This window comes from Protopterus annectens, chromosome 7.part0 (genome assembly GCF_019279795.1).
Source record: "Protopterus annectens isolate FY-2018-M chromosome 7.part0, PAN1.0, whole genome shotgun sequence".
NCBI lineage: Eukaryota > Metazoa > Chordata > Ceratodontiformes > Protopteridae > Protopterus > Protopterus annectens.
Window position 1 is genome coordinate 89,876,989 of NC_056739.1, and position 16,240 is coordinate 89,893,228.

Sequence of the window (16,240 nt, forward strand, 5' to 3'; positions counted from 1 at the left end):
TTTCTATGTAATTTGTTCTTTTTTCTAAAGATTCCACTTCCAGATCTTTCATTTCTTTAACAATACTAAATAACATCAATTATAGTTGGTTTAGATTTTGATATCAGTTTACCTTAAGTTTGTCACACATGGTATGTGCGATTGTGCTTTTGTGCGACTTGTAAAAGCAAATTACGGAACACTTCCAAGGATAAACGTCAAAAATGGTTTAACAGAAAACCATTTTTGAATTTGTCCATGTGTTTGAATGGCAAAATACATTCACTTATTAGCCATTCAAACACATTTTTTCGAGTTTAGTTTTTTGCTGCTGTACTTTCGACCTTAAAAGACGTGCAAACAGCACACAATCAAATAAAGGTAAACCTTGATATCCATTTTCTAGTAATTAGTTTTTGGCAACCAATAGCATAAACTTACTAGCCTTAATATGTCTAGGAAATTCAGATCCAGTGTCCTAGCTCAAAAGAATCATTTCCTTAGTGACAGCCATTTGATCCATGAATACTTCTGACAGAGCACTCTGTAGGGAATTTTTAAAATCTGTCATCTCATTACACACCCAAAAACATGTTCCTAGTTACCTTTCTCTCTCTCTCTCTCTCTCTCTCTCTCTGTCTCTTCATCACACCTGCGACATTTGCTCTCTTCCTGAGGAAACATTATTTTGAAGTCTACTTTCATTATAAAAACTATTCAAACACTTTCAAGCAAAAATCCTAAACCTTCTGGACTTTGTTTTGTAAATTTGGAAGCCATACATAATCTTTCCAGTGCTGCTTTGTAAATTGTTATTCCAGTTCTTTAGCACTCTGCATTTCCACCCCTTCTTGTCCTGTGAGATTCCCCTTATTCTCCAATAATTTAACCTTTGTCAGCCCCTCTAAGTAATTCCTATTACATTTTAACTGTATCTTTCTTTTATTTCTACCCTATTCTTTTAACTCAGTTTTCACCATATCATACTCACTAACTAAAACCTCTGAAGATATTACTGTCTTCCCTAATGGCTCTTAAATAATTTCCACTACCAGTTCCTTAAATTCCTCTCTTTTTAGCAGGTACAGGGGAAAGCACTAGTGTCTCATTTTTACTTCATTATCCTGCATTTTTAACCTAGTTTTTTATCAGTGCGTGCCAAAAACAAATTGAGATAGTGCTAAGCCCATGCAGAAAAAGCACACTAGGGTCTGTGACAATGTGAGTTATTGCCAGCTATACCAGAAGCAGGGCAGTGGATGTGTAACATATGCCAGCACAGCTAGCTGGAAACTAGCACAGAATTATATGTTATTTGAATATCAAACTGATTTGTACATATGCTTCTGTCAAAAATGGATTTGTAAAGTTGCTTGTGTTAAAAATGTACCAACAGTGGGTCCTGACTGTATTGCACCTGAATCAAATACATATAAGTAAACAGAGAATACTGGAAGAGAAGAGAAGAGGTTAAGCTCAGCTCCAGTTAACTTTGGAAAACAATAATAAATTAAATTACTGAGCCTAGGCCATAAAAATGTTATCTCACAGTTTGGAATGAAGCCAGAGACACACTGTCTGTGAGAAGCATGGTTTGTTAGTCTCTGTAAGAGGAGTAGAAGTCTGTAGTTATTTTATGATTTCCAGAAGCTGCACCAGATCTCAGCAAAACACTTGTGTGTGTATTACTGACATGTAGGTGCTAAATTCTGAAGTCAGATGACCAGATGTATGTGATGTCATTTTTTACAGAAATAAAGTTTTAATGGGTCTACCTGAAGTGTTTGAAATGCATTATTATCAAATCCGAAATGACAGAAACGACTTTCCCAGAACCGCATATGAATGAAATTTTAAAAGAACGAATGGCACATAACCAAAAATAAGTTACTTTCTTTGTGTAAGTAGCACCATTATAAAAACAGAATGGTAATGCTGTACGGTGCATACCTCACCAGGCAGTTCTCGCACAAATGTGGGCATTGTACCTTTTTCGTCACTGTAGTACGATCTTGGAGTTGATATATTTAATTTGCAGGGGGGCACAGCCCCCTCTGCAAAAAATGTAAGAAAATAAATTATGGTCTTGGACTGGCAGTGGACTTGATGTCAGAAAACTATTTAAAATAGCTGTTCTATGTGTAATTTGTTCTTTTAAATTTTTGTTCATATGAAGTTTCGGTAAAGTTATCTCGGTTATTTTAGATTCGATAATATGGGATTTCGAACATCTGAAGTAGACCCTGTTTTAATATTAGGTGAGACAGAAGTCTCAGGGCAGTCTGTTTCTTGGAACCTGACACAGAAGGATCCCTCACCTACTTCATCTTGCCTTGCTCTATTAAGAAAGTAGGAGCAGTAAATCTCTAGATCAGTCAGGAAAATTTAGAGAGAATAGTCAAGTATTGTTTTCCTGTAACTGTGTGAATCTTTCCAGCTGTGTTACTTTCAATATTTCCTGTGATTGAAACAACAGTGTTTACTGTAAATAGATAGTTTGTATTTTCATGTTCTTTTATTATTTATTATTAAACATATATAAACTTTTCATTGTGATTGGTCCTTTAGAGACTATTTTAACCTTTGAGAGCACTTATATCTATTGGTGACATTGTGGCCATTCCTGAAGCCTGGCTGTTTGGTCAACATTACCATTTGTATTAATATTAATTTCACTCCGTATAACTGGGTACCCTTGCAACAGCCTTAGGTAGCTGGCTTTGTAGTGTCTGGTGGCAGTGATAACTACCATATAGTTTGGGCTGAAGGGGCACAGCAGATAAATCTGTGCCAGCCTTTCCCAAGTGTGTGTGTGTGTGTGTGTGTGTGTGTGTGTGTGTGTGTGTGTGTGTGTGTGTGCGTGTGTGTGAGCTACTTGAAGCAGGGACATGAAGCACTGGTTTCACAGAGAGGGTACTGCAGGACCTGGCTTGGACATTCAGCTGAGGACTTAACCCTATAGCAGTGCCAGTGGAAGCCTTATTGGGGACATGGGGGGGGGGACCAAAAAGCCAGGCTGAGTGTGTTCCCCATGTGGTCTTAAGGGAAACTGTGCTTGATGCAGACAGCTGTATCTGGAAATACTGGGTGTATCTATTTTTGTTCCAAGTGAATGTCCCTCTACAGTGTCAGTGGTGAGGATTAGAGCTCCTTGATTACTGGCCCAGAGTGGGGAAGTCAAAGGGCCAAATATGATATTGCACTAATTTGCCAAATATGATATTGCACTAATTTGTTAAATATGATACTTTATCGGTGCATGATCAAAAATAGTTATTGGATGGGTCTCAAAGCTTTCAATTAAATGTACATGTTCCTGTGAAATATATTATCTATCTAGTCTAGCCCAGTTATTGTACGGGTTTTCAATGGATGCTCTATCCTCTAACTCTATCATTTTTGAAGCAGATCTTAAGCAATGTCATACCCAGCCAGCCTTTTCTTTATTTTGACCTCGTGACTTTTGCAGTTTCATCAGTTCATCTGAACAGTTGCTTAAATATTCTTCCATTTTTCAAGACTTTTGTTATTTGAGTTGATGTACTCCTTCAATGTTTAATTTGTTTTGATCAGCTCTGAGTACATTTGATTTTTTTTTTCTCTAAATTACTAGAAGCCATCTCTTGCACCAAAGCTGGAGTTTGAATTGCTTTTTGCTTAACAGCTGCAGGATTCTTCCCAGTTAGTTTTTTCTTCAGTTTTTCTAGTTGATTTTATTTCAGGTTCTCTATGTTTCTTATTTGCTGGCATCCAAGCAGTATACCCACTAGACACTAACTGAATTTTACTACAGCTGCCAGAATGACTAGCCCTTCTCTCTCAGTTTCGTTTTTCACAGTGGGAGAATTGAAATTAAGCTGTTGATCAGTGTTCCAACATCTTGAAGTGCCCTGACAGGCTGATGTTTTAGGCAGTTGCTTCTTCTCACCTTCATTTGAAAATGTATCACGTTTTTTTCAAGACTTTTTGCATCAATGAAACAAAGAAACAAAAAACTAACCCCCATATCTACTTTTAATTTAGAGCAAAGGCACAAAACCATGCTTTTTTTCAGCAAATTAAGTTTATCCCTCCAGATACCAGTTGCCCCAAATAGATGGCTGCACCCACAGACACCACTTAATCTAAAATTAAGGTTACCCATGCTAAAAGCATATGTTGCAACCAGATTCCTACTCAGATTGATGGCTATATGTTCTTTTGTTATCCCATTTCCCTCCTAGATGTCTATAAACAACTTGCATGCTTTCTGTACACATTAACTTTTAGTCCTAAGAAAAAATATACTGGCTACCTTTAAATAAACTAAACTGTACACTGTGCTATTAAATGCATTAATGACTGCGGAAGAGCCTACTACTTATTCACTTTCCATGGTTTCAAACTTTACTTATTTTTCACAGAAGCACAAGTCCTTGCACTTTTAAATGTTACCTTTCTCTAAGCAATGAGTTATCGGAAATCTTACTATTAATTGCTTGCAACTGCCAGACATCATTTTCAAAGTGAAAGTGGTCAGGAATGGGGGGTGTGGCGGGGAAGGACATATAACAACTTTTCAGATGCATGAAATAATCTTTGTAAATTTTACTTGCAACACAACATATAGACTTCCCCTGGCCAACTGCTTGCACCTGCAGGACTTATTGTCTACCATTGAGAGGATTTGCAAATGAAAAAAAAAAAAAAACAACTTTGGAGAAGTAAGAAATCTACCATTATCTTTTGTCTTATTTCTCAAGCCTATTTACTTAAAAATCTTGTCTACAGCTAAAACCAAGGGTATTAATGCAGACAGCACCCTTACAAAACAGGGGTAGTTACTATGCTACATATATCAATACACTTTTATATCCCACCCCAGCAGTCCAAATCACAATATCACATTAACCTTAACTTGTTTATGACCAGCTTTTCTTATCTTGTTAGAGTCTATAAGCCTGTATATCTTACAAACACTTGCTTTAGCATCTTTAACATATGTAGCAGCCACTGATAAAATTTCCCTACCTCACATTTAAAATAGCCAACTGCAAACTATACAAAACTGATTTACAATATAACACGCAATTAACATCATTTTTATACAAAAAAAGTTTTACTTAGTAACTTTTTAAATACCTTCTGTGTCCTTCTAAACATTAATTAGAAAGAGGTATATGTACTTTACAGCTCAATCACAAGTTTAACAAAGTTAGTTATTATCAACCACTTCTTTAAAAAAAAACATATTTCACATGTCAGTTCCTATATCTAGTGTGATTCGTGCTTTATAATCTTACATTTGTTCACTAACTTTAATGTTGCTGGTCTTTTTGATCATCTCACTCTCCCAACACCAATCACTGGTTCAAGTCAGATGTACTCTTGATTCTACTTGTCATCTCCTTTGTTGTTTTTTCTGTCTCTCAAGCATATTCCTTTGGACCAATGGAACCATTTTCACTGGTAAAGTCGCTGCTGTGGCTTTATTGTCAGAAAAAAATGAGATGCAGAATCCCCCTTCTGCTTGCTGGCTCATTCTGTTTGATAAATTTTAAATTATTTCTCTGCCTGGTCTACATCAAAATATGTGTTCCTTCCACTAGGAAAAATATTCTGAACATAGCAGCATGAATCTTACCTGCATCTAGACAGTGTCTAATTGCTGGGATAAACTTGCTTCTCTCTTCAGCCTGGTATATGGTGAATAATCATTTTCCACAAATACTGTACTGTCTCCAATTTTTAATGCTTTTCCTTTCTGTCACAGTTTTGCCAGGATCAACTTTTTTCTGCTGGTAAGACTGCATCTTTACTATCAAAGGTCTTGACTGCTTTCCCATAGCCAAGTTTGGAGAATACATGCAACATACTCTAAATTAACAAACACTGCTGAAACAATAGTCCAGTTGCTTATTTGTACTTTAATTAAATTAATAGACTGTTCCTTCCACTTTCTCTCATACAGCAGAAAGTCTCAGGTCTTCTCTGCACACTTTGTCCTCTTAACTCTTCTATTTTCAGCCACCCATTTCTTCATTTCAACCTCTGATTTTTACAATTTTATTATTTCATCTGAATAGATAGTTAAAGCTTCTATTTTGTCCAGTCTTTTATTATTAGAATGTATATATTCCTTCTGTGTTTCATTTATTTTAAACAAGACTGAGTATTTAATTTATTTTTTCTTCTAAATTACTGGAAGCCATGTCTTATAACAAATCTGATATTTGAACTGCTTCTTGATGAACAGTTGCAGGATTCTTCCCATTCAGACTTTTCTCTTCTGTTAATTTTCACGCAGAAGTTCCTAATTTCTTCTTTCCTAGCATCCAGGCAGTGTAATTAATGGCCAGTGAACAATTTTATGCAAGCTGACAATTACAATGTCCCCTTTATCTGAGCTTCTGCTTTCACATTCAGAGAGCTCAAATCTACCTGTTGATCAATATGCAGCCATTTTGGAAATGTCCTCTGTTTCTAGTGTTGACCTCCTCCTTCTCCACAACCACCCCTCTAAGGTACTTGAAGCAATTTTAGTTTCTTCTGATTTCACCCATTTGCTGCTATGGCAATTGTTTTGTCTGTATTCAGGATCATCTTGTGTGCCTTCAGTTTTGTATTCCATTCTCCTATCATTTGCTGATGTTGCTGTTCAGCATTTGCTTGTAAAGCCATATCATCCGCATATAGCAGCGTTGTTGATCTGTCCCACCAACCTGTTTGCTAACATACAGAAAAGGACCCAAGAAAGTGGGGCTTCATCTGAGGAAAGCTATGCCAGGTACTCCAAAAACAGTTCTTTGGGTATAAATCAGAGCAAATTAGAAACAAGCTGTAGCTATGACTTTCTTAAGAGTCCATTAAGGTACTAACAATAACATTCATAATAGTACTGAAAAAATTAAGCCTGAGGTGGGTCATAGGGCAACGGCATGGGTGCAACAATGGCTAGAGAAATGAACTCACAGGATTATAGTAAAGGGAGTTTGCTCAAACCACTGGGGTATCCCCAGAGATCAGCAATGCAGTGTATTTTTCTCTCTCTCTAAGCGACAGTGAGCAGGTCTGCAAGAAAAACTATTCCCCCTTAATTATTACATAACAAATATAAAAGGCTGTAAGTGCATAAAAACAGAGAATATGAGTAGACTAAACTGAAAGGAATGATTTAAAACATGGGTGTTTAAACTTGGTATGCATATAAGAAGTAAAAACAAATGAAAAGAGTAAACAAGCAGGGGGAAGCTGTAGCAGCATCAAACTTAAGCAAGGAATATGGGAAACCTTAATAAGATGTAGCTTTTAAATTCAAGTTTTCAGTTTATGACCCAATAAACATCTGAGCTAATGCATGCGGATACACACAAACCATGTATAAAACTTCATTCAGATGTTGGTCCTCTACTGCCAGAGGGATAGCTCTGGTAACCTGCCTTACTCTTGTGCAAGTGTGCCCGTGCCTTATTACTACCACTCATCATGCAGCCCAGTGTTTTACGTGAACAAGTTAACTCATTTTATCCAACTCACCCAGCTTTTCTTTTTCTTCTTCTTGGCATCAGCGTCTCTGGAACTTCCAATGCTCGAGTGACTTGTGATGCTGCCCAGGCTGGAAATGCTGTCTGATGAATTCTGCCTTTTTATCCGCAATTCTGATGTGAGACAAAAAGAAAGAATAGGCACAAAGACAAAAGGAATACAGAGCTACAATCTACACACTTTGGCCCAAGCATGGTCAAGGGCCACATTATTGCTTTTTGCTTTGCACATGCACTAAAAGACTATAACCATCCAACTCAGACATACAAAAGTCATGTCAGAACTGTTTAAATTGCACACATATATAAGACAGGACCCATGTCAGAACTCGGCATCTCAGAATCAAGATAGGACCACTTCAGCACTATCTGTATCTCACGTATGAGGCAGGAACATGTTGGCAGTCTGCCACACACATACAAAGACATGTGTAAGGAATCCACCACACACATGCACCAATGCATGTCAGTAATTTCTGCTCCTCACACTACACGCTATTTCACACTTGCTGTCCATGCAAGAAGTATGTCAGTACAAGCAATGCCTGAGCCAAAGGGCCACATGTGCACATATTGCTTCATAAATTATCATGTCGGTGCATTCTGCCACACTCCACCTTACTTTCATAAGGGTAATATCAATGCTCTCCTTCTCTTACACAACTTCAGAATGGTGACATCAATATCCTCTACCACATGTAAACTCCCAAAATGGGCTGTGTCAGTGCTGTGTCAGATACCCAGGCACACAACCACACCAGTACATAGCACTTAAAACAAAAATGTTAATGTCAACATGCAACAGTCCATACAAAGATCAGGCTGGCAAACACCTGCTCACCGATACACACAGACATGGACTATATCAGTTCAAACAGCTTCTAGCATAGACACACAGAAATGACCTCCAAGTATGCTTTATTCATAAGTGTACACACCAAAGGGTCAGCACTATCCGGCACACAGAAGGCCATGTGGCAAACTCCAATTTCTGCACAAATGGGGAAGTCAAACTCCAATTTCGGCACAAATGGGGAAGTGGCAAACTCCAATTTTGGCACAAATGGGAAGAGTCATATCAGCACACATATTCAGGGCATAATATGGCACATGCATACACACAGACACACACACACACACACACACACACACACACACACACACACACACACACGGAAGGGCTGCATCAACACACACTACCTCGCACATGTGAAAAGAAGGACATAATCGGAATATGGTGACATATACATATGGAAAGAAGGACCAAATCAGCACATGTAACCATACATGCTTACAGACAAGGGTCATAAAAGCAAGAGGTACAACACACACACGCAGCAAAGGGCCCACATTAACATATAGTGCCACTCACACAAGCAGAGAAAGTACAGTTTTGTACCTACCATAAATGTAGATGTTCGAGTGTTCACCCTGCTGCAGTCATCACACTTGGGTTATCCTGTCGTCAGGCGGTCCCGCAGTCGGCTGGAATTCCAAAGTCTTGGTCTGGCGTCAGTTGCTGTCGCTTCTTCCCTGATGTCAGTGCGCCAGGGGTATATATAATGCAACCAACGCCATTTTCTTCAGTTTTTCTTGCCCCAGATGTCAGGTGCCCCCAAAAAGGTGGTCAGTATTTAGTACCAAATTGAGTAACCTCTGCACAAACACAAAATCCCTTCAGCTATAAGCAAATACAAAGTTTGTACTGGGCTTGTGGTTGTCGTCTGCCCCTTGGACGTCTGTATTTACCCCTCTGTGGTCTGTCAGTAGCTGGAAAGGACCAATTTTTTGTTGGCCAGTTTCTGCTGAGGCGAGGGGGTTGTACCTGTAGGAAATCTTTGACTGTCTGCATAGATTTTGCCTTATCCTCCATTTTCTTTAAGACTTCTTCTGCTTTAACTCCAAAAAGAACATCCTGCTGTAAGGGAGCATTTAGAAGTTTTGCTTTAACATGATCAGGCAGAGTTTGTTCCTTTAACCAAGCATGCCTACGTATAACAGACCCAGTTAATTGGCAACAGATCCTGTACTTCTTTCATTTCAGGTTGTTGAGGGAGAGTGGTTATTCTTTGCTTTAACTGAGAGATTAGGAATTGCTGATACTTAAGCATGTGAAATTGGCAATTTAGTGCCCTCATAGCTAGTGTGGCTGAGGTGTAAACCTTTTTTCCCCACCTGTCTAGTGCTCTGGAATCCCTCTCAGAAGGTACAGGGTTTTTAGCCATAGAAGCCTTAGCCCCCTTGGGACCCTGGGAGATAGTCTCTGGGTCAGCTACAGGGCTTTTGTAAAGAAATTTGTGGGAATCAGGCACTCTATAGTATTTGTCAGGCTTAGCCGGAGCAGGAGGTAGAGAGTCTGGGTTCAAACTGAATTCTAAGTAAACATCATCCACAATGTCCAAAACTGGTGGGATGGCAAGTGGTCTGTGTTGAGGGAGTAAAAGAAACTCTCTGAGCCTTTTCTTCAAGTCAGAGTAGTCCTGACCTTCCCAGTGAAAATGTTCCCTCATAGTGTGTAAAGTTTCCCCAAAGGAGTAGTCTTCAGGAGGAGAAGCTGAGGGAATAGAATCCTCAGCATCAGAATCTTCATAAGGGGAGGAGGAGTAATATTGGTCCTCAGAGAAGTCTGAAGAAATGGACACTTGTTCAGAGGATACATAATCTTCCTCTTGTCTAGGCCTTTTGTCAGGAGGGGGCTGGGAACCCCTGATTAAAGAAATCAAATCTTCAGCCATTTTGAGCATCTGTTTCTTAGGCATGGGGCTTTGAACAGGAGACTGAAGTGCAGTCCTTTTAGATTTAGTAGGAGTCTTCGTCTTAGAAAACGTTTTAATGGTGAGCGTCGTCGGTCTGAAAATGCCTTCAGAAACCGATGGCGTTTCTGTAGCACCGTCTTTTGCAGCAATGTCGTCGGTAGGGCCTGAACTAAATGGCTGCGTCGGCCTGGTGCACTCTGCCAAAATTTCCGTAGCGGTCTCGGGTTCCAGATCCGCGGTAGTCAGGGGCTGCGTCAGAGCCACACTGAGGACCGGAGATCGGACCAGCTGAGGCCTCGGAATCTGGCTTAGGCCTGGGCTGTCTGTCCTTATCCTTGCGTTTTTTGTGCATGCCGGTAGTCGGTTGCTCCGACGACATGGTGTAGTTAAATTTCCTACCGAAGTAGTGTCGTGCGAAATCAAAGCGTCTTTTAATAGTAAGCTTATTAAACCTGGCAGAAAAATGACAACTAGTGACGTCGTGGTCTGGGTCTAGGCAAGGTATGCAATAAGAATGAAAATCCTTATGAGGTATTTGCTTCCCACAAGAAATACAATTGCTAACTTTTTCTGACATCGGTCTGAGGCAAGAAAAGTTTCCCCAATGGGGTACTTAGCTTTATAGAAGACTTTGGTCAGAAATTCGAATTCGAAAATCTCAGGAGTCGGCCGACCAGCACTTGCACACTGCTTCTGCTTCGGGCACCGTGCGGCAAGAAAGACTGAAGAAAATGGCGTCGGTTGCATTATATATACCCCTGGTGCAATGACGTCAGGGAAGAGGCGACAGCAACTGACGCCGGACCAAGACTTTGGAATTCCATCCGACTGCGGGACCGCCTGACGACAGGATAACCCAAGTGTGATGACTGCAGCAGGGTAACACAATGAACATCACCTTCATCAGTCAATGCTGCTTCATACACCCGCAAAGAAGAGTCACACATTTGCACATGCTGACTCACATGGACACAGAAAGGGTCATGTTAGCAAACGATGCTACAGACACTGAGCAGATACATCAGCACACAGTGCCACAAACACACAAATATACAGAGAAATGCCACATCAGCATATGTTGCCACACTTGTGTGGAGAGGAACCATATCAGCACACAGTGGTATGCACGTGCATACACACACAGGTTTACAACAGAGCATGGCATCATATGCACACATACCATACATCAGCAAGTGCTCTCTCTAACACACACAAAAAATGCAACAGGGGAGGGTTTTATCAGCACATCATACCCAGTGCATGGTAGGAAGGACCTCAGCAACACATGCCACCACACATACAAGCAAAGAGGGGCCACACTAGCACATATGCTTAGAAGGACCATTTCAGCATGATACCACATGCAGAAGCAGCATTCAAGGAAAAGATGCATCACTATATGGAGCTGCAAGTGCATGCAGCAAATGGCCATATCATCATTTGACACAATGCATACAAGGAAGAACCCCATCAGCACATACAATCTCTCACAGACTTAGGTTCATAGGTAGGTACTAGGCTATCTGCCCTAGGGCATTTATAAGCCTAGCCAGAATGTGTTGGCTTTCGCCTCCCTTTTAGACTAGATTCCTGAGCCTCTATCCAGCTGGGCCATAGAAGTGATCCCAGGAGTAAATTTACGATTTCCCATCCACTCATCAAGATTTCTCTTGAAGAGGGTCAGCGAGGGGCTCTGCCTAACATGAACTGAGATTCTATTCCAGAGCGAGGGAAGCCTTTGGGATATGAATCTATCCTTCCAGCATGTCCTATTTATTGCTGTGCTAAGGTTTAAATCCCTGGAGAGTGTAGCTCTAATGGATTTGGTTTTCTTGAGGTGGAGCATGTCCAACAATTCCGGGTTAAACATGGCCTTGAACGTCAGGCATAGATCGCCTCTGAGTAGACCGTAAGCAACTGAGTAGATCTGGAGTTTCTTTAGTTGAGCTGCATAGGGCATCTGTTTGAGGCCCAGGATCCTCTTAGTGAGGTATTTTTGAGGTCTCTCCAGCTGTTGCAGGTGTCGGGTAAGATACATCCCAAATGGGGCATTGTACTCAATTATGGGCCTGATGAGCGATGAATAGGGGCACAATGACCTTGATCTAGATGTGAACCCTTTTGTGATTGGGTGAGCTATATAGAAGGTTTTTCTAACCACTTTGGCAATGTGATTGTCAACGGAGAGGTTACTATCTACTTGGGTCCCCAGATCCCTAATTATTTCTTCCGTACTTAGTGGATTACCTCCTATGTTGTAGTTTGTGGGCACTTTGTTTTTCCCAAAGGGGATGATTATGCACTTTTTGGCATTTAGCTTGAGGCCATGGTTCTGACACCAGGTATACGTCTCCGTAAGGCCCTTCTGGAGGATGCTTGTGTCAGCCGGCGAGTCAATTATGGCTCCCAGTTTGCAATCATCTGCGAACTTGGTAAGCCACAGTCCTCCCATGTTTGCCTGTACCTCAGAGAAGTATATACTGAACAAGAGGGGTCCCAGGACTGAGCCCTGTGGGATGCCACTTGTAACCGGTTTAGAGTTGGACTTGGCACCCGCAACTCTAACCATGTGAGTTCTATCCCTGAGCCAGTTTGCAACCCATCTTGTGACATATGGGTTAATATTTAAGCTGGTAAGCTTATTTATGATACCAGAGTGGGGTATTGTGTCAAAGGCCTTTGTGAAGTCCAGGTAGGCTGTGTGGACTACCTTTCCCCTCATCTATGGCTTTGGTTACTATTTCGAAGAAGTCAACTAGGTTTAAGAGACAAGATCTGCGTTTAACAAAGCCAAATTGGGTAGGGTCCAGTGTTTGGAGGTTCCCAATGCCTTTGTTTATGAGATCCATGATGATGTGCTCCATAGCCCTGCAGACCAGGCTAGTGAGGCTTATAGGGCGATAGTTCCCGGGATCCATTGTGGCACCACCTTTGTGGAGCGGGAACACTGTTGCTGTATGCCATTCTTTGGGTACATAACCTGTGGTAAGGCTGAGTTGGAACAGTGAATTTATGTGAGGGTTTAGTTCATTTTGGAGCTCGTGTAAGATGCAGCCCGGGATACCATCTGGTCCCATTGATGCTGTGTTTTTTACTTTGGAGAGGGCTGATTTCACCTGAGTGTCTGTGATGTCTGGGGGACTGCATTCTTTTGGGATAGACACTGGCCCTTTTAGGGGGGTAAAGTTTGCACTGAACCTGTCCACCAGGATGTTGGCAATGTCAGTAGGTTCAGTGTATTTTGTGCCATTTTGCACCAGCTCAGAGCAGATCTGAGAGTTGCCACCCAGATTCTTGACGTAGCTAAAGAACACCTTGTGATTATCTTTAGAGTCTTTGGCGATTTTTCTTTCAAAGCTAGCCTTTGATGATTTTATGAGGGATCGAAGTTTCTTGCTAGTACTGATCAGGGATGCCTTCCCTTTTTGGGATTTTGCCTTATCATGTAATAGTTTCCTCCTTCTGTTGTATAGCTTATTTATGGCCGGGGTCCACCAAACTGGTCTCCAGTTTTTGGAGGAGTGAGTCTTGGTTTTACTTGGGATGGCACGATCCATGCATTCCTGTAGGTGCTCAAAGATTGCATTTGTAAAGGATTCTGCAGTTTGGGTAGCATTTTCCATTAGCCCGGAAGCTTTGAAACTTTCCACGTCAGTCTTGAGAAGTGTGAGGTTTGCTTTTGAGAAATTTTTCACAGTTGTTTCCTTGGATGGGAGTGGGGTCGGGATGTGGATGTCCATTGTGATTAGTTTATGGTCTGATCTTACCAATGAGGGGTTTACCTCTGGTGTGGAACATTGAGCCCCCATGTTGGTGATGACCAAGTCCAATATGTTGTCCCCTCTTCTGGGAGTGGTGACCAGTTGTTCCATGGCACTTGAGTTTATAAACTCCAGGAACTGTTGGGTGAAAGAGTTGGGACTTGAGTAGTTTTCCCAGTCAATGTTTGGGTAGTTGAAATCCCCCAATATCATGGTGTTTGGTGAGGCTTTCATATTCTCCAATGTTCTCAAGAATGCCGAGTGGGGGTCCTGAGACAAGGTGGGTGATGTGTAGCAGGCTACAAACTGAAAAGCAGCTTTACCTACTGTTAGTTGCACATGGATGGTTTCCACTGCCTCGTGCAGTGCCACTAACCTGGAGGTGTGTGTATCCTTGATGAAAATGGATACTCCCCCGCCTTTAGTATTTCGGTCCAAGTTCTGGGGCAGAAAAGAATGGTATGAGTTGAATCCTGATAGTGCTGGGGTGCTCTCTGGGGCCTTAAACCAGGTTTCTGTTACTGCACATATATTGATTTTCTCCATACTGAGGAGTGCCTCGAGTGCGTGCATCTTGAGGTTTAGACTTCTGGCGTTGAGTAGCATTACCCTTAGTTTTTTGTTTCTGGTATTGTCTATGGAGGTGGGTTTGTCTTTTGAGCCTTGCCTAAAAAAGGCACTATGGGGGTGGCAAGAGCCTTAGCCAGAATTCGAAAGCCTAAGGGTGACGGGTGCAAGCCGTCCCTGTCGAAGCAACGTGGCTTGACGAGCATGTCATCCCAGGCTGACAGACACTGGATCCCCTTTGAATGACACCAATAGCTTAGCCAATTGTTAAAATTGATCATTTTGTCTTTATACTGTGGCATCGTTCTTGGTGAGAGCAAGATGCTACTCAGGGTCATACTGGCCTGGGCTACATGATCTGAGAGCTCCTCTATGTCTCTTTTCATGTGGTCCAGGGAGATACGTCTCAGGTCATTCACACCAACATGGACAATGACAGAGTCATATTTGTACCTGCTGTGGAGTGACCTGAGTGCTTGTGTTATGTGGCGGATCTTGGCACCAGACAGGCAGCTTACAGTGACCTTCTCCCTGTTCAGTCTGGTGAGTGGGACGTCAGTGTGCTTGACAATAGAGTCTCCAATTACTAGTGTATTAGGTGTGTTATTTAGCCTTAGGTGCTGCGACTGCGTGGCACACTGACTTTGTGAAGTATGTGATACGTGAAAGTTGTTGTGGGGTAGCGGTTGCTTGGATGTATGCTTTGGATGTCTCTGTTGCTTTGGCAGATTTTTATTTAGAGCCTCCAAGTATGTTTTTGTGAGTTTATGTGCAGGGGAGGGCTATATCAGCACACAGTTCCTCACACACATACAAAAGGCCATACCACACATAGTGTCAACACATGCATGGTGCCTCATAATCATGTGAAGAAGGGTCACATCAACATGTGATGCCTCAAAGTACGGGAAATGGTCACACCAGCAAATGCTGCCTCAAACACATGTGGAAATGGTCAGGCTGCAGAAAATGCCACTGATGGTTCTCTTACCAAAGGCAAAATAAAACATCGTGCCAACTGGTAATATAACCGCCTTTAATAAAAAAATCATTTAAAATACAACAAATATGTAAGTGCTTTCATTTACCGATATAGTAAACTTCTTCAGACATTATACCAATTTTTCTTCCCATTTAAATAACAGCATCTTGTCCCTAATTGGTTCTGCTCCTCCCTCCATTTTGATGATATCATCTTAAAAAAAACCTAAATTTATTAAAAATGTTTGAATAATCAAAAACGATTCAAAAACAGTACCATAATATATCATGACTCCTACTACGATGCTTAAACACTATACATATAATTTCTTTCTCTCTAATGCTTTCAATTTTAGTAATGGTGTTATACAACTACACTCATTTAAGCCAGGCCAGCTGTCAGCTTGTGACTGTATCTGCCATAATAATTCTCTCTTTTCTAAAAGCACTATCTATGGGGTCCTTTCATTTACTATTAGATTATCAATTACTACATATTTAAAGCAAAACGGAGAGAAGGTTTACTCTGAGAATATATGAGCATGAATATGCTATCAAAAAGGTACATTTGGGCAATGCTTTAGCCAAGCAACATCAGCGCATGGGACCACACACATACCCAGGGAAGAGTCACAAAGGCACATGGGACCCCACACACATACAGGGGAGGGCC

At 41.1% G+C, this 16,240-nt stretch overlaps 1 protein-coding gene across 3 annotated transcripts in view; it reads right to left on the bottom strand.

The window, feature by feature from the left end:
- Positions 1–16,240, bottom strand: part of NAV1 (neuron navigator 1) — a 2,383,470-nt gene that overhangs the window by 472,028 nt on the left and 1,895,202 nt on the right. For all 3 annotated transcript variants that reach the window (XM_044076515.1, XM_044076516.1, XM_044076517.1), the window contains one exon: positions 7,495–7,616. In XM_044076515.1, coding sequence (XP_043932450.1) covers positions 7,495–7,616 — 122 coding nt within the window. The remainder of the gene's footprint in view (positions 1–7,494; positions 7,617–16,240) is intronic.